The following is a 21,204-nucleotide window of genomic DNA, read 5'->3' as shown; positions in this document are numbered from 1 at the left end:
AAAAAATAACAAAAAAAAAAGAGCTTCTTCCAACATGTTAAAAACAAGAAACAAGTCAAGGAAACAATTGGTCCATTGGTGGGAGAAAGTGGCAAGAAGGTGACAAGCAACAGGGAGAAAGCAGAGCTACTTAACTCTTTTTTTGCATCTGTCTTTACACAAAAGGAAAAAACAGTCCAACTTATCAAAAACAGCACCACAAAAACAGATTAGGAACACAAGTTAAAATAGGGAAGAAAATGGTAAGTGAGCACCTGTCTACCCTAGATGAGTTCAAATCACCAGGACCGGTTGGATTACACCCCAAGGTTCTGAAGGAACTGGCAGGCGAGATCTTGATAAACTTTTTAAAAGTACTTCAGCAGCACCAAGAGCTTTTCTCTTTCTGTTGTCGATGGCTTCGGATTGCTGCACAAATGCAACTAGACTTTTCTCCTGGAAGTTTGGAGGCTTTTCCTGGATCGAATGGGTGGACCACCATCTGCCCGTGATCTACAGGATTTCCACCTTTATCGTTGCCTCTACGGGGTGGCTTTCACCCCCTGGGGGGCCTCTGGCAGGATGAAACTGGTCGTGGAAATATTTATGCCAATGTGATATTTCAGATTTTTCTTTTTAATAAATTTACAGACATTTGTAAAATTCTGTTTTCACTTTGTCATTATGGGGTACTGACTGTAGACTAATGAGAAAAAAATGAATTTCAACAACTGTAGAATCAGGCTGCAGCATAACAAAATTAACAAAAGTGAAGGGGGTCTGAATACTTTCTGAATGCACTGTAAATATGTAGTGAAAGATCAGTGCTTATTTTATATTTTCTGTTCTATGTTAGTTGGATGACATGGGAAGTATTAACAAACTTCAATCTACTCCTTAGGCAGTGTTTTCAAAACTATTACAGGAAGATGAACTTATTTTACACTGCCAGAGTATGCAATGACTCTCCAGCATCTCAGATACACAGAGTTCTCTACAAGGTTAACAAAGCAGTGTTTAGCATGTTCTCATCTTAGGAGAAGAAGATATTAGTTGAAATGGTATTTAGGCTTTATATATTTTATACCAATTATCAAGACCACTAAATTTTACAAGATGAAGGTAACTAGTAAATTTCAAACACTTGCCTTTTTTAGTGAGAAGTGTTTTACTTGAAAGTTTCTCTGTCTCTTTTGGAATAAAAGAAGAGTAGATTGGTGTTGAATCTTCCTCAGCACTGTCAAATTTTGATGTATCTGAAGAGTACAAAATGTTTTTAATGCCTTACATACCAATGATTATCTTCTAAACACTAAATATAAATACCTTTTTGTATTAAAATGACATAGCGCACAAGCTCACAAATATGCTAAAATATTTGAAATGTTCAACACTCTATTTAGGCATGCTAAATATATACTAAACGTTTATGCTTCCAAAAAGCTCAGGACATCTCATTTCACACAAAAAATGGGAGTTTTGCCCTTAAAATAGGATGATTTGTGACATTGTGATCTTGAAATGTTTCAGAATAAAATGTTTTGCACATGGCAACAGGCATATTTAATGGTGAGGGAACTGAAAGCAGTTCTTTGCTTGCCATTTACATGTTGTTCCAAGTACCGTATTAGACACACCGGAGTATAAGACACAGCTTAGTTTTTGGGGAGGAAATTGGGGGGGGGGAAATCTGCCTATCATGTATTCATCTGGCTAGCGTCCTTAGTCTGGTCAGCTTCAGCACATTAGTTTGCTGGTTTTTTATACCCTGCTTGGGGATAAAAAACAGCTTCTAAGGCACAGCTGAGAGGAAGCAGCAATGAGAAAAGTAGGCAAAGCACGGAGGGAGATCGCTTCACTCGGCTAGCGCCTAGTTAGGGCTGAAAAAAAGCTTCTAAAGAACAGCTGAGAGTCGGAGCAATGCACGGAGATCGCTTCACTCGCTAACGCCTCGTTAAAGCACAGCGGAGAGTCGAGGGAGCAGGCAAAGCTGGGAAGATCACTCGCTAGTGCCTCGTTAGGGCTGAAAAAAAGCTTCAAAAAAGCTACATTTGGAGTATAAGACGCACCCAAAGTTTCAGCCCAAATTTTAGGGGGGAAAAAGGTGCGTCTTATACTCTGAAAAATACGGTATGTTAGCCTAAAGAAAACGGTACTTCTCTACCAGCACCTAAATATGAGAAGGATACAAGGAAGAGCTGAAATTATGTTTTTCTCCTACCAATGAATTATCATGATGTGTGTGTGTGGGGGGGCTGACCAACGTCACGGCGGAAAGATGGGCTCTTTGAGTGCTCTCAAGGACCCGTCGATATCTCCACTGTCCAAGGGTCCCCAGGGACCTAAGTCATCTCGTAGGGATGACAAACAAGAGGAGCACGTACTGGTCAACACAGGGAGTTCACAAACTCCCTGGAAAGACAGGAAGAAGCTCCTCAATTCAGACAGTGAAGAAAGTGACCAAGACGTCACTACGAAGCTGGGGCAGCTACAACAACAAAAGAAGATCAAGAAAGACAGCATGTGACATGGAGGTGAGAGGGTTCTGATTTTGCCTTATTAAAGTTTCTCTTCAAACCCACCTGGAGAATTTACTGTTGTGGCTCTGTTACCTGAGCCTGTGTCATCGGCAGGAGAGGACTCTGAGAGTGAAGGAGAGGAGTTGGCAAGGCCTCCCTCTCCAGGACCCTCCTCTCTGGCAATGCCTTCGGTGTCCGCCGAAGGGCAAGAGATAGGCCCGGGGCCAAGCATGTCCACGCAGCCACAGGTGGACAGTAATGAGGGAGATGAGTCTTGGCTGGATCCTCGGCAGCGTCGCAGAGATAAGCGCGCGCAACAGAAGAAGAGGCGTGCCAAAGATTAAACTGAGTCACTGGACCACACCCCACAGGGTATAAAAGGGGGTGAGGTGGCCATTCAGACTCTGTGACGGACAAAACTAACTACTATCGAGTCACATTGCATCTTTGGAAACAACATTATCTGCCTTGGATTTACTTACGGACTGGACTTGTATATTTTGTTTATGAGTAAAGTCTTGGCAAGCAGCTACTGGGTTCCTGCCAATCCTCTTATTGAAAGAATTGGTTGTCTGCCAGTTTATTTAACCCCCGGCTGTCTGTTTGTGTGCGTGTGTGAGACGGGGACAGAACATTTACAAGGTGGAAAAGACTAGCTGAAAGCGAGGAGTGAGAGCGGTATAAGCTCTCACATCCAGTAAATTGGCTGCGAAGGAAGTGAAACTGGAAACTTTTTTACTGTTTTATTATTGAAGAAAGAACTTGGGGAATTTTAAACCTTTTTAAATTTAATAATAAGAATTGGGATGATGAATTGAATTGGAGATGGAAATCCCATTTGAACAAACGATTTATTATAGAATGGGATGATTGTTAAAAGAATTTTGAATCAATTTTGAATCAACAAAGTAAAACAGAAGTGAAAGTGCGGTGTTAATGTTAAACGTTGACCTGCAGTGCCATCTAGTGGTGAAAGGAAAAAGACAGGGAAAAAAAAGAAAAGATTCTCTTTGAAGAAACCCTAACAATAACTGACCTTGACATTTAGCTGAATGATAATTGAACAGCTGTGAAGGAGAGAAGACAGGCTTTTGAACTTGCTTTTGAACTTTTTCCCTACTTTTGTTTTTCTATTTTGGACTTTGAATCTTACACAAACCTTCCTTTTTTTCCCCCCTTGGGATGATTAGTTTATATATTTTACTATAAACTTTTTGAAGTACTTTGTTCTGAGATTTGTTGGTGGAAAGAAAAAGTTTTTATTCTTTACTTGTCTTATATTCAGATACCTTTTTTTTCTTTTCTTTTTTTTGACTGAACTCAATAGAGTCAGATTGTTAAAAACTTTGGATTATGACATGAAGAGTCAGAAGAAAAAGCTTTCTTTCTTTTCTTTTGGCTACCTGTTATTTGATTTTTGTCTCTCTTTTTTCTGTTGTCGTTTTTGCTTTTTATTCTTTTGAATTTGTGCCATCTGGACAATTGGATTAATTTTTTTTCTTCTTTTGGTCATTTTCTTTCTTTTTTCTTATATTTTACTTTTAAATTTTTATATGGGATATTGGGAATTTTAAATTTTTGAAGGGAGGTGGTTGATTGGTTTTTTTCCTTTTCCTTTTTTTTAAAAAATTTTTCTCTAATTCAACCATCGGGTGGATTAGAGATTTGGATTATAATTTAATCATAAATGGATTATAAAATATTAAAATGAAGAAATTCACAGCCCACTTGCATCCTGCATCAAGTCCCTCAGCGGCAGAAACACAGAAAACATCAGAGATGATGGAACTAAGAAATTTTATGCAATCGCTTCATGATGATATAAAACAAGAGTTAAAAGAGATGAAAGAGATGATGGGGAAAAACGAAGAGAGAATCCAAAAAGTAGAAGAAAAAGCAGGCATCACAGAGAAGAAAGTTGAAGAATTAGAAATTAGTGTCAACAGATAAATTACAAGAAAAAACAATTATCTCACTCGAAATGGAATGTTCTGAATTCTACTTAAGATTTCAAAATATAGAGGAAAAAAAGGAGAAAATCTACCGGAGGTGATTGCGGAGATCTTGGCAGAAGTTTTGGAACAACCCAAGGAAAAGATTCTAAATGAGATTGCGTTCAGAGCAGGGGTGAAATGCTCCCAGTTCAGACAGGATCACTTGATCCGGTAGCGATGGCGGCAGGTGGTTCGGAGAACCGGTAGCAAATTTTTTTTTTTTTAATTTGATTTATATGCCGCCCTTCTCCGGAGACTCAGGGCGGCTTACAATGCGTTAAGCAATAGCCTTCATTCTTTTGTTTATTTTATACAAAGTCAGCTTATTGCCCCCACAAACTGGGTCCTCATTTCACCTACCTTAGAAAGGATGGAAGGCTGAGTCAACCTTGAGCCTTGGAGAGATTCGAACCAGCAGAAATTGCAGGCAGCTGTGTTAATAACAGGGTGCACTAAACCCCTGTACTATCAAGGATCTGCCCCCCCATGCCCAGCTGAGCCACACGATCATTAGAGGCTGGTTTTTTTACTTTTTTTTTATAAAAAGTTTTTTATTTTAAACACATTAAAACACATTAAAAACCGAACATATACATACAACAAGAAGTAACACAAAGAAAGAATATATATATATATATATATATTCTACGTAGGTAGAACCTGGCTAAAGAGACATACATACATATATATATATATAAATATCATTTTTCTTTTCAGCTATATACAGCGGTCTATTCTTTCTATACATCAATATTTACAGATATTTAAGTATTAACTTATTTGACGTTCATTTTGTACTTTATATCATTTCTTCTTTACTAACAAAAGATCATACACATTTTCCCCCTCCTTTCTTCATTCATTTAACTTATTTCCTTATTTTTCAACCATTCATACCATCTACTCCAGACCTTATAATACTTTGATTCTTCTTTCCCCTTAATTTCTTTAGTTAATTTATCTAATTCTGCACATTCCAGGATTTTTTTAATTAAATCCTCTTCCGTTGGTAATATTTATTTCTTCCAATATTGCGCATATACAATACGTGCTGCTGTCAATATATGCAATATAAGGTACTATATTTCTTTAGTATAATTTTCTATCAAAATTCCTAACAGAAACTGTTCCGGTTTTCCCTCTATTGGATTCTGAGTTATTTCTACTATCCAAGTTTTAATTTTCTTCCAAAATTTTTGTGCCATCGTGCAGGTCCACCATTGATGATAGTATGTTCCATAGCCAGTCTTGCATTTCCAACATTTCGGGGAATTGGTGGGGAACATTTTCACAATTCTGGCCGGTGGAAGGTGCCATCTATGAAACATTTTCATCTGGTTTTCCTTGTATGCCATTGCGATTGTCAGTTTCATGTTCGTTTTCCACATCTTCTCCCACTTCTCTAATTCTATCACATGGTTAATATTTTGTGCCCATTTGATCATCGTGTCTTTCACTGTTTCCTCTTCCATTTTATACCATATTAGAAACTTGTATAATCTACTTATTAGTTTTCGTTCATTCCCTAATATGATTTTATCTAATTCTGTTTCTTCTAATCGAACTTGATCTTTTTTTATATCCTCTGTATACTTTGAACTTATCTGTAGATATGTCCACCATTGCACTTCTCTTCCTAAGTCCAGTTCCAATTCGTTTCTGGTTTTTAATATTCCCCTCTTGTTTATTATATCTCTATATTTAATTAATTTTGTCCAGTCTACTAAATTTGGGTGTGTTAAAGTTTCCGCTGGGGAGATCCAAGACGGGATTTGTATATAATGTTGTTTTTTAATTTTATTCCAAATTATTAATAATGAATTCCTAATTGTGTGTCTTCTAAAATATCCATAAGTATTTTGTTTTCCTCCCCACAAATATGAATGCCACCCTATAGTTAAATCATGTCCTTCTAATATTAGCAGTCTTTTATTTTCCAATTCTTTTTTTTTATTAAAAAGTTTTACAAAAAAAGATTCCCCCCCAATATTCCCCCCACCCTTTTTCCCTCCCCACCACCCCCCTTCCCCCCTTCCCACCCCACCCTCCCCCCCAGACTTCCCAGAGCAGAATACAGGGTATTTCAGTTAACAATCATAAGCTAAATTAACCTAACTATTCTTAAACTACCAAATCCCCCCCTGAAACCTTAACTCCACTATAGATAACATAATACTTCTAAAGTTTAACATTCATTCATAAGCTATTTGATATTTTCTTGTCTGATACTTATTTTGAATATAATCAATCCATCTTCTCCATTCCGATATATATCTTTCTTGTTTGTAATCCTTCAAATACGCTGAAATTTTCGCCATTTCCGCTAAATTCGCTACTTTCAATGTCCATTCTTCAATAGTAGGCAAAGAGTCTTTCTTCCAGTATTGCGCAACCAACAGCCTAGCTGCTGATATTAAGTTTAAAATCAGTTTAGTCTCTAATACTGTACAATCCATAGTTATATCCAATAAAAACAATTGAGGAGTGAATTTCAACCTATTTTTCAGAATGTTCTGCATCACCCACCAAATTTTTATCCAAAATGCCTTGATTTTCTTACAAGTCCACCATATATGATAATAAGTTGCATCATCACATTCACATCTCCAACATTTAGCTTGCAAATTCAGGTACATACATGATAATTTTTAGGATCTAAATGCCATCTATAAAACATTTTATAAAAATTTTCTCTCAAGTTTTGTGCTTGTGTAAATTTAACATTTCTAACCCAAATCTTTTCCCATGTTTCTATCATCACTGGTTCCTGAAAATTTTGTGCCCATTTTATCATACAATCCTTAACCAATTCCATTTCTGAGTCTATTTCCAATAATGCATTATACAACCTTTTAATATGCATTTGACTTTGATCTCTAATCTGTTTTACCAGGTTTTCCTCATTTTGCATGACACCAATTTTCTGATCTTCCCTCCATCTAGCTTGAAGTTGACCATACTGAAACCAAGTATAAATTATCCCTTCTTCTTTCAATACATTTAAAGGTTTCAATTGCCATTTAGCCCTTTCCATAAAAAGAAGCTCTTTATAAGTAACCACCTCCTGTTTTTGTTCTATACTTATATTTTCTATTGCATGTCTGGGATTTGCCCATATAGGTATCTTATAGCTTATCTTATATTGATACTTTTTCCAAACCCTCAACAACGCATTTCTAAGTATATGACCCTTAAACACTTTATCCACTTTTTTGTCATATAACAAATAAGCATGCCATCCATATAACAGATCATAACCTTCTATATTTAACATTCTCTCTTCAGTTAAGTTAAACCAATCGCTAATTTGTGATAAAACAGCTGCTTCATAGTACAATCTTAAATTACGCATTTTAAGACCTCCTCTCTCACGTACATCCTGTATAATTTTCAATTTCACTTTTGGTTTCTTCCCACCCCAAATAAAAGTATTAACCCCTTTCTGCCATTCCCTCAAATTTCCATCTTTCTTAAGCACTGATATCATTTGGAACAAAAATAAAAACCTGGGTAGTACATTCATTTTTATTACTGCTATCCTTCCCAGTAGAGATAGTTGTAACTTTTTCCAATTCTCCATTTCTTTTTTTTCTTTTTTTTAATATACTTTATTAAATTTTTCCATTATAAAAGAAAGAAAAAAAAGATATACAATCTCTATCTCCTTCAGAGGTACAGTGTTTATACAATTTACGGAATCATACGTCAAATAAACTTCATCCTTAGCTGTTCAATATTCTATGCAATATAACTCGTACTTCGAGTGCATAACAGGTCATATCCTAAAATCATGTTTTTGTCTTGTTCTTCAACCAATTGTACCAATTTCCCCATACTTCATAATATTTAGATTTCTCCTCATTATTTATCTCACTCGTCAATTTTGCCATTTCTGCGCACTCTAGGATTTTGTTTATTAGTATTTCTTCTGAGGGTATGGATTTATTTTTCCAGTATTTCGCAAAGGCTAGTCTAGCCGCAGTTGTAATCTGGATTATGAGTTGAGTTTTGTTGTTATTGAGGCCGTCTCCGATTATACCCAGGAGGAAGATTTCTGAAGATAAAACTATCTCCTGTCCCGTTATTTCACAAAGCCAATATCGAATTTTTGACCAGAACCTTTTGGTCTCTGGACAGGTCCACCATAGATGATAGAAGGTGCCGACCGTTTTTCCACATTTCCAACACGTGGCTGAGAGATTGGGAAACATTTTCGCTAACCTAGCTGGTGCTAGATACCACCTGTGTAGCATTTTATAATGGTTTTCTCTGAATGTTACCAATTTCGTCATTTTATAATTCCTATTCCAGGCCATCTCCCAGTCGTTAAAATTTAATCTGTATCCCAGGTTTTTTTCCCAAATATTTAGCTGATTTTTTGCTATAATCTCTGCCCTATCCTCATCTAGTAAGAAGTTATATATTTTTGCTAGCATTTTCTTGTCTATTCCCCAAATATTTTTGTCAAAATTTCCATATTTAGCTTCTATACCAAATTGGTCTCTGTCTTTTTGGAATCTTGAATTAATCTGCAGGTAATTCCACCAATCCAAGTTGAAACCCTGGTCCCTCAATAAATCCAAAGATTTGAGCTTCCCCTTTTCATCAAGAATATCTTTATATGTGCCCAATTTATAATCCTCTCTCCTGTTTGGGGCCGCCAACGCTTCCGTAATAGAAAGCCAGTTAGGTACCTTAGTATAAATCCTCTGTCTAATTTCCTCCCACGTGCGTATAAGTGTCTCCCTAATTTTGTGTTTATGAAAGTAGAATTTTTTCTTGTTCTTTGTGTCCCACAGGTGAGCATGCCATCCTTCCAATAGGTCATGTCCTTCTAATGTCAGGATTCTCCTATTTCGTAACGTGATCCACTCCTTAATCCAAATTATTTTCGCCGCCTTTTGGTATATTTCCCAATCGGGAAGCCCGAATCCTCCCAAATTTCTTTTTCCTTGCAGTATCTTGAAGGAGATCCTCGATTTCTTACCCTCCCATAAAAAATTTCTAATGTGTTTGTTCAGGTCCAGAAAGAATTTTTTTATCTAAGGTTATCAGAATATTTTGAAATAGGAACAGAATTTTAGGTAGGATGTTCATTTTAATCACTGCTATTTTACCAATCAGAGACAGTTTTAGCCTTTTCCATCTTTCTAGGTCTTGATATATTTTCTGCGATAGAGGGATATAATTGTCTTCTTTTAATGATGAGAATCTCGCAGTGATCCATATTCCCAAATATTTTATTTTCTTAACTACCTGGAGGCCTAATAAGTCTTCCAATTCCTTTTTTTGTGAATCTGTCATATTTTTCACTATTATTTTAGTTTTTTTCCTATTGAGTTTAAGGCCCGCCACTTCTCCATAATTCTGTATTTCCTGCATTAATTTTAAACCGGTTTCTAATGGATCTTCTATTATGAGGGCTACGTCGTCTGCAAAAGCTTGCGTTTTAAATATTTCCTTCCTGATCTTTAATCCTTTAATTTCTTTATTGGCTCTGATCTTTCTAAGTAGCACCTCTAGCGCCAGAATATAAAGTAGGGGGGATAGGGGGCATCCCTGCCTCACTCCTTTTTGGATCTGAAATACCTGAGTTTTATCTCCATTCATTAATATGTTTGCCCTCTGTTTATGGTAGATGTTCTCGATCATCTTCCTAAAATTCATCCCGAATCCCATTAGATTAATTTGGTTAATCATAAAAGTCCAATTCAAATTGTCAAACGCCTTTTGGGCATCGACAAACATTAGGGCCAGCTGTTTTTCGGGATGTTGTTCATAGAATTCTATGGTGTTCAATACTGTTCTCAAGTTATCTCTGATCTGTCTCCCTGGTAGAAAGCCATTCTGATCTTTGTGGATCCACCGATTTAAATTTTTTTTGACCCTCTCCGCAATTATGTTCGTGAATAGTTTGTAGTCTGCGTTCAGCAAGGAGATGGGTCTATAATTAGATATCTGTTTCGGGTCAGCACCTTCTTTCAGTATGAGCGTCAAATACGCTTCCCTCCAGGTATCCGGGATTGTTGTACCAGCCAGAGCCTCATTAAATATTTCTAATAGTTCTAGTTTCAGGGCTTCATCAAATTTTAGATATATTTCCCCAGGAAGACCATCTGGGCCTGGGGTTTTGTTTTTCTTTATTTTAGAGAGGGCGGTTTTTAATTCCTCTATAGTGATCTTTTCATTCAACATTTCCTTTTCTTCTTCTGTAATTTGGGGTAAGCTGGCTTCCATCAAATACTGTTCCACCTTATTTGACTCAATTTCTTCATTTTTGTATAGGCATTCGTAGAATTCTCTTATGCTTTCTAATTTGTCTTCTTCCTTTGTCAGAAGGTTGCCCTGAGAGTCTTCTAATACCAATATTTGATTTTTAAGGTTGGTCCTTAAACTCCATCTCTGTTGTTTTCTCTTGGTATCGTGGTGCCAGCTAACTTCAAGAAACTTATGGTCTGCCCAGGCATTTGTACACATATCAACCTTTTTGATTTCCAGGCCTAATTTCCTAGTAGCCCAGACCATGTCTATTCTGGACCAAGAGTTCTGCGGCATTGAATAGAATGTAAATTGTCTATCCTGGGGGTGTAAAGTACGCCACATATCTATTAAGTTTATCTCGTCCACCAAGTCAAAGAAACTCTTTGGTAAGGGAGATCTTTTATTCTTTTTAATTATATCACTTTTATAGTCTCTATTTGGGTCAACAATTCCATTAAAGTCCCCTAACATGCATATTTCATTATGTGCCCGTTTTGCAAGCTGTTCATGCAATTTCCGATAAAATTTCCCTTGTTTTTTGTTTGAGGCGTAGACCCCTACCAATGACATCTTAGAATTACCTCTCATTATTTCTACTATTAGTATTCTCCCTTTTTCATCCTTATATTTACATTCTGCTTCTATTCCTTTCTTGACGTAGATAGCAACCCCCATTTTTCTTTTCTCAGCTAGTGAAACAAATACTTTACCAAATTTGGTATAATTTAGATAGTTGGCTTCATCTTTTTTTATATGCACCTCCTGAATACAGATTATATCGGGATTCTGTTTCGCCAGTTTGGACAATATTATCTTTCTCTTTTTATAATCATTTAAACCATTAACGTTTAACGATAAGATCTTTGTATCGTTCATTCCTGATGTTGGTATCTGGTCTCTAGTTCTTATTTGTCTTTAAGGTTACTGCTCTTACTGGTCTAGTTTTTTTCCCTTTTTCTTCTGTGTCTTCCTTTTTCTTCTCCTCTTCTATATCTTCCCTTGTGCTTTGTTCTTGAGATGTTTCTTCTTCCGTATTCGCTGTTTCGATTTCCTTCTTACTAATTTGTTCCTCTTCTCCTCCCCTTAGCTGATCTAGGAAATCTTGGGCAGCACTTAAACAGTCGATTTTAATTTTTCTCCCTTGCCATGATATTAACATTCCTTCTGGCAAGAGCCACCTAAATATTATGCTTCTCCTATTTAGTTGACTTGTCAGAAATCTGTAGTTTTTCCTCCTTTCCCTCACTCTCCTTGGGATTTGTTTTAAAATGTTCACTTCTTTTCCCCCATACATAATTTGTTCCTCCCGGGCTATATTATACAGAATATCTCTCACCTTTTTTCTAGCAAACCGAACATGGACCTCTCTAGGGAGCCTATTTCTTCTCACGTAGTTTGTTTGAACTCTGTATACCTCATCAATCTCTCGAATTATTTCCTGCTTATCTTGTTGGAGGGTCTCCGCGATCAACTCGGCCATCTTGTCTCCTAGGTCCTCTTCTTTGTCTCCATTTCTTTCTGCACTTTTTGCCAGAGAACTTCATAATTGTTTTTAAATAATTTCGTATTTGAGGCTGCAATATATACTCCTAGATATTTAACCTTTTTAACTATTTCAAACCCCGTTATTCTTCCTAAGTCTTCTCTTTGAGATGTAGACATGTTTTTAGTTATCATCTTTGTCTTATATTAATCTACTTTAAATCCAGATACCTTACCATAGTGACCTATTATATCCAACATGTGTGGAGCTGATTCTATAGGTTGAGACAGAGTAACAACCAAGTCATCTGCAAACGCTCTTAATCTGTAATCTTGCTGTCTAATTACAATTCCTTTTATTTTATCAGATTCACGTATCTTATTCAGCAAAACTTCTAAAGTTAAAATAAACAGCAATGGAGACAAAGGGCAACCCTGCCTTGTTCCTTTCTCAATTTTAAAAGCTTCTGTTAAACCTCCATTAACTATTATTTGTGCTGTTTGTTCCTGATATATTGCTCTAATTGATTGTATAAAATACTGTCCAAACTGCATTTTTTCTATTATCTTAAACAGGAATTGCCAATTCAATCGATCAAATGCCTTCTCTGCATCCAAAAATATGAACGCTGCAGGGACTTGGTTGTTTTTTTCCAAATATTCCAATAGGTTTACAATTTGTCTAACATTATATTTCATTTGCCTCCCTTTTATAAACCCTGATTGATCATTATGAATTGTTTGTTGCATAACTGGCATTAATCTGTTAGCTAATATCTTAGCAAAAACTTTATAATCAGTGTTCAGAAGTGATATTGGCCTAAAATTTTCAGGTTTAGCACAGTTTTGATCTTCCTTCGGGATCAATGAAACAAAAGCTGTTCTCCAAGAAGGTGGGACTCCTCCCCCTGATTGAATTTTACAAAATAAAACTCTAAGCGGTTCTACCATTTCAGATTGTAAATTCTTGTAATAAACAGCTGTTATTCCATCTGTTCCTGGAGCCTTACCTATTTTTAGCTGTTTAATTGCTGCCACAATCTCCTCAGAGGTTATTGGCTGATTCAATCCTTCCCTCTGTTCCAGCATTAATTCTGGAATATTCTCTTCTTTTAGATATCTATCTATATCTATACCTTGTATTGAATCACTGGCATATAACTTTGTGTAAAATTCTAAAAAAGCTTTTTTAATCATATTCTGTTGATAAACTTCCTTACCTCTATATTCTATTTTACCAATAACTCGTGATTTCTGTTTTTTCCTCAACACATAAGCCAACCACCTGCCTGGTTTATTAGCATTACAAAATGTATTGTGTTTAGCATATTGTAAACTAGTTGCCACTTGATCAGCCATTAACATATTGAATTGCTCTCGTAATATTTTTATTGTTTCTTTTACTTTCTTATCTCCTGGATTAATTATAAGTAATTGTTCTTTCTTTTTTATTTCTTCCTCTATCTCTTTCTGTTTCTTTTGTTGTTTTAATCTATGTTTATTATTCATATGTATTAAAGCTCCCCTCATGTAGGCCTTACTTGCGTCCCATACCATTTCCATAGAAGTACCCTTATGCATATTAATAGCAAAAAATTCTTTCATTTGTTTTTTAAGCTCATTCACATTTTCTTCATATCTAAATAAATTTTCATTTAACCTCCAAGACCTCCTTTCTCCCCTCTCCTGTTCCAATTCCACCCAGACCGGACTATGATCAGTTAAAGTTCTTGGACATATCTTCGTCTTCTTCACCCTAGAGAAAAAATCATTTGTAATTAGTATAAAATCAATCCTGGAAAAGGATTGATGTCTATCGGAAAAAAATGTAAAATCTCTTTCCTCAGCATTCCGTTCTCTCCAAATATCTCTCAGTTCCATATCTTCCATCATATCAAAAAAAGATTTAGGTAATTTCGCACGTGTTGAAATCTTTGATAGACTTTTTTTATCTTTCTGTGTATCTATTACTCCATTCCAATCACTCATTAATATGAAAGATTTATAATCCCATTGTATTATTTTAGTGTGTAAAAAATTATAAAATTTGTCCTGTTGTTGATTAGGTGCATATATTCCAATTAAAAGCATCTTTCCACTCTGAGTTAATAGTTTGATTGCAATATATCTTCCTTGGATATCTGCCTCAATTAAATTAGCTGATAATCCTTTCTTTACATATATAACTAACCCATTTTTCTTCTCTGATGCTGATGCCACAAAATGTGTACCTAATTTTGAATTTATCAAATATTTTTGGTCTGATAATCTAATATGTGTTTCTTGCAACCAAATAACATCATTCTTAAATTGTTTCAAGTAGTGAAATACTTTCTTTCTTTTTTGTGGTGAATTTAAAACATTAACATTCCAGGTTAGGAATTTAGTTGCCATCTTTGGCCCTTCGAAGCTTCAAAAGCATCAGCTGAATATCCTCCTCCATCTTACTCTTCAGCCTAGCCCCCCCCCACTGCTTCTGTTTTTTTAACTTCTTGAGATGACTCTTGTGGTTGTTGCACTTTTAGCTGTTGTTCTTGATGTTTATAGGTTGCTCGTGTCAATCGTTGTTCTCTTGGTTCCTCTGTCTTCTTGAGTGGTTCCAAAGTTGGGGGTGGGCCCCCAAGTTCTAAATCTTCTTCCATAATAATTCCTCCAGCTGCAGCTTCAGCATACGTTTGTATCTGCTTTCCATCTTTCTCTTGTTGTAACATCTCCATTTTCTTTCTGCCCCCCCCCCCCGGTGAAGGTGGGTGCCCAGCCTTTAACACATTAACATAGAAATCTTTTGCCTTCCAAACTGTGTTTAAACGGTATCTTTCTCCACCATAATTTACTATTAAACCAGTTGGAATATCCTATCTGTACTGCACTTGTTGGTTTCTCAGTTCATTTACCAGAAAGCCAAAGTCCTTTCTGCTTCTTAACATTTTGGGGGGGATCTCTTTCAAAACCACCACTTCTTGTCCAGCCACTTGAACCTTATTCTTGTAGGAAGCTTGTAAGATGTCATTTCTAATCCTCCTGGTTGTAAAATAGATCACCACATCTCTTGGTAACTGCCTTTGTCTTGCCACCCAAGAATTAACCCTGTAAATTTTATCAATTCGGATTGCCACATCTTCTGGATTTTCTTTGATTAGCCCTGCCATAGCTTCTGCACAAATATCCTTTAAGTTTTCCCGGCTATTTTCTTTCAGGCCTCTCAATCTCAGGGCAAATTCCATAGATCTATATTGTAACATAACCAATTCAGCATCCACCTTCTCTGTTTTAGTCATAATGTCTCCCACTTTATTTTCCAAATTCAGATTAGCTTCATTGATTTCTTCTACTCTCTCATCCAGCTGAACAAGGAGTTTTGCCAATCCTGAAACTGCAAGAACAATGTCATCTCTTATTTCATCATGCTTTTCTTCAACAACAGCTTTAATTGACTTTATATCCTCTTCAAATTTTTTTAACTTTCCTTCCATAATTACTGTTTGGTTATTCATAGCTGCAGTTTGATTATTCATGGCTTCTTTTATAAATTCTTTAAGTTCATTAAAAGAAGCCTCCTGACTCTGTGAATCAGCTGGAAGTTGTGCTTTCTGTGTCACTACTGACACTACTGGGGAACCTCCTCCACTTTTAGAAACTCCTGGCTTAACTTGTTTAGAAGCCATCTTTATTTTAAAAGTCTTTTTTCCTTTCACAGCCGCAAAATCCCTTGAACAGCTTTCAAAAGTTTATAGTTTATAGTTTATCAGGCAAAATAGTCTTTTCTCCACAAACTCTCAATTCCCAGCAGCTTTAATCCACTCTCAGAGCGCAAAGTTCTCAATAAGCACTTTCGTTTTTAACTTTCACTCTCACGCCCACAACAAAGGTGCCATCTTCCAGCCTCCAGCTCAAAGAAATTCAATTAGAAACAATGTAACCCCGGAGTTAAGCACTGTAGCTTGTAAATGCTTGTTCTCCTGTTTCCACTCTGTCTGAGCTTGCTTTCAATCAAACTCACTTTTGGCTGCAGAGTTGGTCACGACGTCTGACTCTGTTTAAAACAGAGTCGTCCCGGATCCGGAGCTTCAGTGGGCTGAACGGGGAGCTCTCACCCTCCAAGCCTCTGGAGTTATTCCAGAAGGCTTACGGGGAACTCTACCCTCACCCACCGGCTCTCCTCTCCTTCTTCTCCCGATGGAGAGGTTTTCAAGCCGCCAGACAGCTGCTTGACGCTGTCAAAGTGGCTTTAACGGAATCACGGGGCTGGCGGTCCGAGGAGACCGTCCACGACGCCGGCGGTGCCAACCGGAAGTCCCTTTTATTTTCCAATTCTATCCACTCCTTTATCCAATCTAATCCTGCTGCTTGATAATAGGTCTCCCAATCTGGGAGAGCGGCTCCTCCTCTCTCTCTGGTATCTTGCAATACTTTTAACCTAATTCTAAGCTTCTTTCCTTGCCAAATAAATTTTGTGGTCAATCTATTTAATAAGTCAAAAAAAAATTTCCCCATTTTTATTGGAATAGTCTGGAAGAGGAATAAAATTTTAGGCAAGATGTTCATTTTTATTACTGCCACTCTTCCCATCCATGAGATCTGCAACTTTGTCCAGTTTTCCAAATCTTTCCTAATTTGCTCAGTTAATTTATCATAATTTTCTTTTTTAATTGAGGAACTTCTTGCCGTGAGCCAAATTCCCAAACATTTAAGTTTTTTTGTTGCTTGGATATTCATAATCCTTTCTAATTCTGTCTCCTGTTTTTTTGTAAGATTTTTAGTTAGTAATTTCAATTTATTCTTATTAATTTTTAAACCTGCTACTTCACCGAATTCTTCTATTTTTCTAATCAATTTGGGGCCGGATTCTAAAGGTTCCTCAATTATAAAAACCATATCATCTGCATATGCCTGGACTTTGTACTCCTCACTTTTAATTCTCAGGCCCTTTATTTCTTGGTCTTCCCTAATTCTATTTAAGTGTGGCTCCAGTGCTAGAATAAAAAGAAGTGGGGAGAGTGGGCAACCTTGTCTTACTCCTTTTGTTATCTCAAAGCCTTTTGTCATATCCTGATTAACCAATGCCTTTGCCATCTTTTTTGAATAAATTTTTCCAATCATTTGTCCAAATTTTTGTCCATAATCCAATTTCTTTATTAATTGTATCATGAAATTCCAGTTCAAATTGTCAAAGGCTTTTTGCGCATCAAGGAAAACCAGTGAAAATTGTTTCTCTGCGTGTACCTCATAATACTCTAGTATATCTACTATCGTCCGTGTATTATTTTTGATTTGCCGTCCTGGCAGGAATCCGCTTTGGTCCAAATGTATATGTTTGTTCAGAATCACCTTTAGTCTTTCTGCAATTATTGACATAAATAATTTGTAATCAGAATTCAATAGAGAGATAGGCCTATAATTTTGTATTAGTTGTGGGTCTGAATCCTCCTTATGGATCAATGTAATTAGAGCTTCTGACCAGGATTTGGGTGTTTTTGTCTCTTGCAATACTTCATTAAATATTTCTAACATAAGTTCTCCTGTCTGTTCTATCATATTTTTGTACAGTTCAATCAGTAATCCATCTGGGCCTGGGGACTTATTATTTTTTTGTTTTTTCATTGCCATTCCAAATTCAGTTTCGGAGATTGGTCTATTCAATGTCTCTTTCTGTTCCTCTGTCTGCTTGTAAACATTTCTTTCCTCTATATATCTCTGTATTTCAGTTTCCTTCTTTTGTTCCTGAGTATATAGTCTAGAGAGGAAGTTATGTACTATTCTTTTTTTATCTTCTGTTTTGTAACATACTTCCCCTTCTTCATTCTTCAAATATTGTATCATTCTTTTTTCTTTTTCTTTTTTCAACTTATAGGATAGCCATCTACTTATTTTGTTTGCATGCTCAAAATAGTTTTGTTTCGCTGCCTTTATTTTCAAGGCAATTTCTTCTTGTGTAATCAAATTTAATTTATGTTTAGTTATTCTCCATTCCTCTTTAAATTTCTTATTTTGTGGATCTTTATATAGCTTTTCTTCTACTCTTTGGAGTTCTTCCTGTAATTTATTTTGTTGGTATCTTTTCTGTTTGTTCCTCTTTGCAATATATGCAATTGACACCCCTCTAATGTAAGCTTTCAAAGTATCCCAAAGATTTTGGGGCGAGGTGTGTTCTTTTTTGTTTATACTTAAAAAGATCTCTATCTCTTTTCCCACTAGTTGTTTGTATTCTTTCTCCTTACATAAATACTGGCTTAGAGTCCACCTTTTGTATTTTTTTTGTCCCTTCCAATGTATTATTATAGGGTTGTGGTCCGCCCATTCATTTATTCCAATATCTATTTTTTCTATCTCCAATTGCAGTTGCACTGTCATCCAGGCCATATTGATCCTGGACCACGATTGGTGTGGGTGGGAATAGTATGTGTATTGTCTTTCTTCTTTGTTGATTTCTCTCCACGTATCTTTTAAACCTAATTCTGATATCATATTAAAAAACTCTTTTGGTAGCATTTCCTTTTTTTTTTTGCTCTTATTATCACTATAGTAATCTTTTTTAGTGTCAACTATCGCGTTGTGATCTCCTATTATACATATATTTTCTATTTCTTGTTCTAATACTTTATCGTGTAATTTTTTATAAAAATCTTTTTGATTTGTATTAGGGGCATAAATCACTACTAATAAGAATTGTTTCATTTCAGTATCTAATTTGATCATCAAAGTTCTTCCCTCATCATCTTCCCGCCTGGACTACTGCAATGCTCTCTACATGGGGCTCCCCTTGAAGAGCACCCGGAGGCTCCAACTGGTCCAGAATGCGGCCGCGCAGGTGATTATGGGAGCGTCATGGCGCTCCCATGTAACACCTCTCCTGCGTGAGCTGCACTGGCTCCCGGTGGTCCTCCGGGTGCGATTCAAGGTGTTGGTGACCACCTTTAGAGCGCTCCATGGCTTAGGGCCTGGATATTTACGGGACCGCCTTCTGCCACCAAGAGCCTCCCACCGGCCAGTACACTCCCACAGAGAGGGGCTCCTCTGGGTGCTGTCGGCCAAACAATGCCGACTGGTGGCCCCCAGGGGGAGAGCTTTCTCTGTGGGAGCACCTGACCTCTGGAACGAGCTCCTCCCGGAGATATGGACGATTCCGGACTTACGTACTTTCCGTTGGGCCCTCAAAACCTTTTTATTTCATCAAGTCGGGCTGGCCTAATCTCTCCAATTGTGTATTTTAATTTGGATTTTTAATGGGGGATTTTAACTGTTGGGCCAAAATGTTTAATTTATTTTTAAATTGTTTTTAAATTTTGTATTTGATGTTTTTTACTTCTGGCTGTTCACCGCCCTGAGTCCTTCGGGAGAAGGGCGGTATATAAATTCAAATATTAAATTAAATTAAATTAAATTAAATTAAATTAAATTAAATTAAATCTGCATACTTCAATTCTGATTTTAATCTTTCTTTTATATACACTGCTATTCCTCTTTTTTTTTTGTTGAGAGAGTGACACATATAGTTTTCCTAATTTCTTATTTTCCAACAATTTTTGAAAGTCTTTCTTTATATGGACCTCTTGTAGGCAGATCACATCCATGTCTAATTTTTTTAATTTTGTAAATATCTGGCCTCTCTTTTCCTGAGCATTTAGGCCATTAATATTCACTGAGAATACAGATATTTTTTCTTCCATCTCTTACTGTACTTGCCTTTTGGTGTTTCTTGTCTCTCTCTTAACTCTTCCTTTTGCTCCCTCTCTTTCTTCTCGTTCCTTTTCTTGGGCTTTCTTTTGTTCTTCCTCTCTTTCTATTTCTTCCTGTTGTTCCTCCTCCTGACTTTTATCTTCTATTTCTTTCTTACTTTCTTGTTCTTCTTCTAGATAATTTTCATAGAACTCCTGCGCTTTTTCTATTGTGTCGATTTTGAATTTTTTGTCTTGCCATGTAATAAGGATTCCTTCCGGCATGATCCAATGGAACATTACTTTGTGTTTAATTAATTTAGATGTCAGGAAGTAATATAACTGTCTTTGATCCCGTACTCTTCGTGGGGTTTGCTTTAAGATAATAATTTCTTTCCCATTGTATGTTATTTTTCCATCCCTTGATTTTTTATATACTTCATTTCTTATTGTTTTTTTGCCATGGCAGTCGATGCCTTCTAATGTAGTTGTTGTGTACTCGGTATGCTTCATCTATCGAGTCTTTTACTTCTATTTTATCTTTCTGTATTATTTCCGCTATTATATCACTCATTTTCTCTTCCAAATCTTCTTCTGTCTCTTCAGTAATGTTCTGGAAGCGCAGGAAGAAGGAGGCTTTCTTCATTTCTAGGAAAGTAATTGAGTCAGCCAGTTCTTTGTTTTGTTGTTGTATTTTCTGTTCTGCCATTTCTAACTTTAAATCTAGATGGTCTACTTTATCTTCTATTTTTTTTACTTTATGCTCATTCTCTGCTACTGTCTGTTGAATATTCTCCCTCTTCTCTTTCATACTTTTCAAATCATCCTTTAACTCTCCTAATTCATCTTTAATTTCTTGGTGATATCTTCTACCTTCCTCTTGGTGATCTGCCATTTTTTCTTGCGATTTCAATAAGGTCTCTTGAATTGTTTGTAACATATTTTGCATGCTACTCATAGTTGGCTCCATCTTATCCTTTTCTTTTCCCAGCATGGATTCAATTGAACGCTGCATTGTAGGTGAGGCCGTCACAGTTGGGTTTGCTATAGGCTTTCCCCCCATTTTCGTTATTGTTGCAGCGGGTGGTTCGGAGAACCGGTAGCAAAATTCCCTGCCCCCCCCATGCCCAGCTGAGCCACGTGATCATTAGAGGCTGTTTTTTTTACTTTTAAAAGCATTTTTTCCTGCAACCTCTTTGGCCAAAGAGGTTGTAGGAAAAAAATGCCTTTAGCCTCTGGCGATCCCAGCTGAGTTGCCTGATCATCAGAGGCTTCTAAAAGCATTTTTTTCTGCAACCCCTTTGACTGAAGAGG

At 36.5% G+C, this 21,204-nt stretch overlaps 1 protein-coding gene across 1 annotated transcript in view; it reads right to left on the bottom strand.

Annotated features, from left to right (window-relative positions):
* The window catches only part of TOP2B (DNA topoisomerase II beta), a 251,965-nt gene that overhangs the window by 64,750 nt on the left and 166,011 nt on the right, over nucleotides 1-21,204 (bottom strand). Inside the window, exon 32 of the mRNA XM_070944595.1 lies at nucleotides 1,124-1,235. Within this exon, the coding sequence (XP_070800696.1) occupies nucleotides 1,124-1,235 (112 nt within the window). The remainder of the gene's footprint in view (nucleotides 1-1,123; nucleotides 1,236-21,204) is intronic.

This window comes from Pituophis catenifer, unplaced genomic scaffold (genome assembly GCF_029215685.1).
Source record: "Pituophis catenifer annectens isolate HBS135680 unplaced genomic scaffold, rPitCat1.0.hap2 SCAF_5, whole genome shotgun sequence".
NCBI classification, from domain to species: Eukaryota; Metazoa; Chordata; class Lepidosauria; order Squamata; family Colubridae; genus Pituophis; species Pituophis catenifer.
Note: the sequence above shows the minus strand (reverse complement) of the source record. Positions and strands in the feature narration are given on the sequence as shown.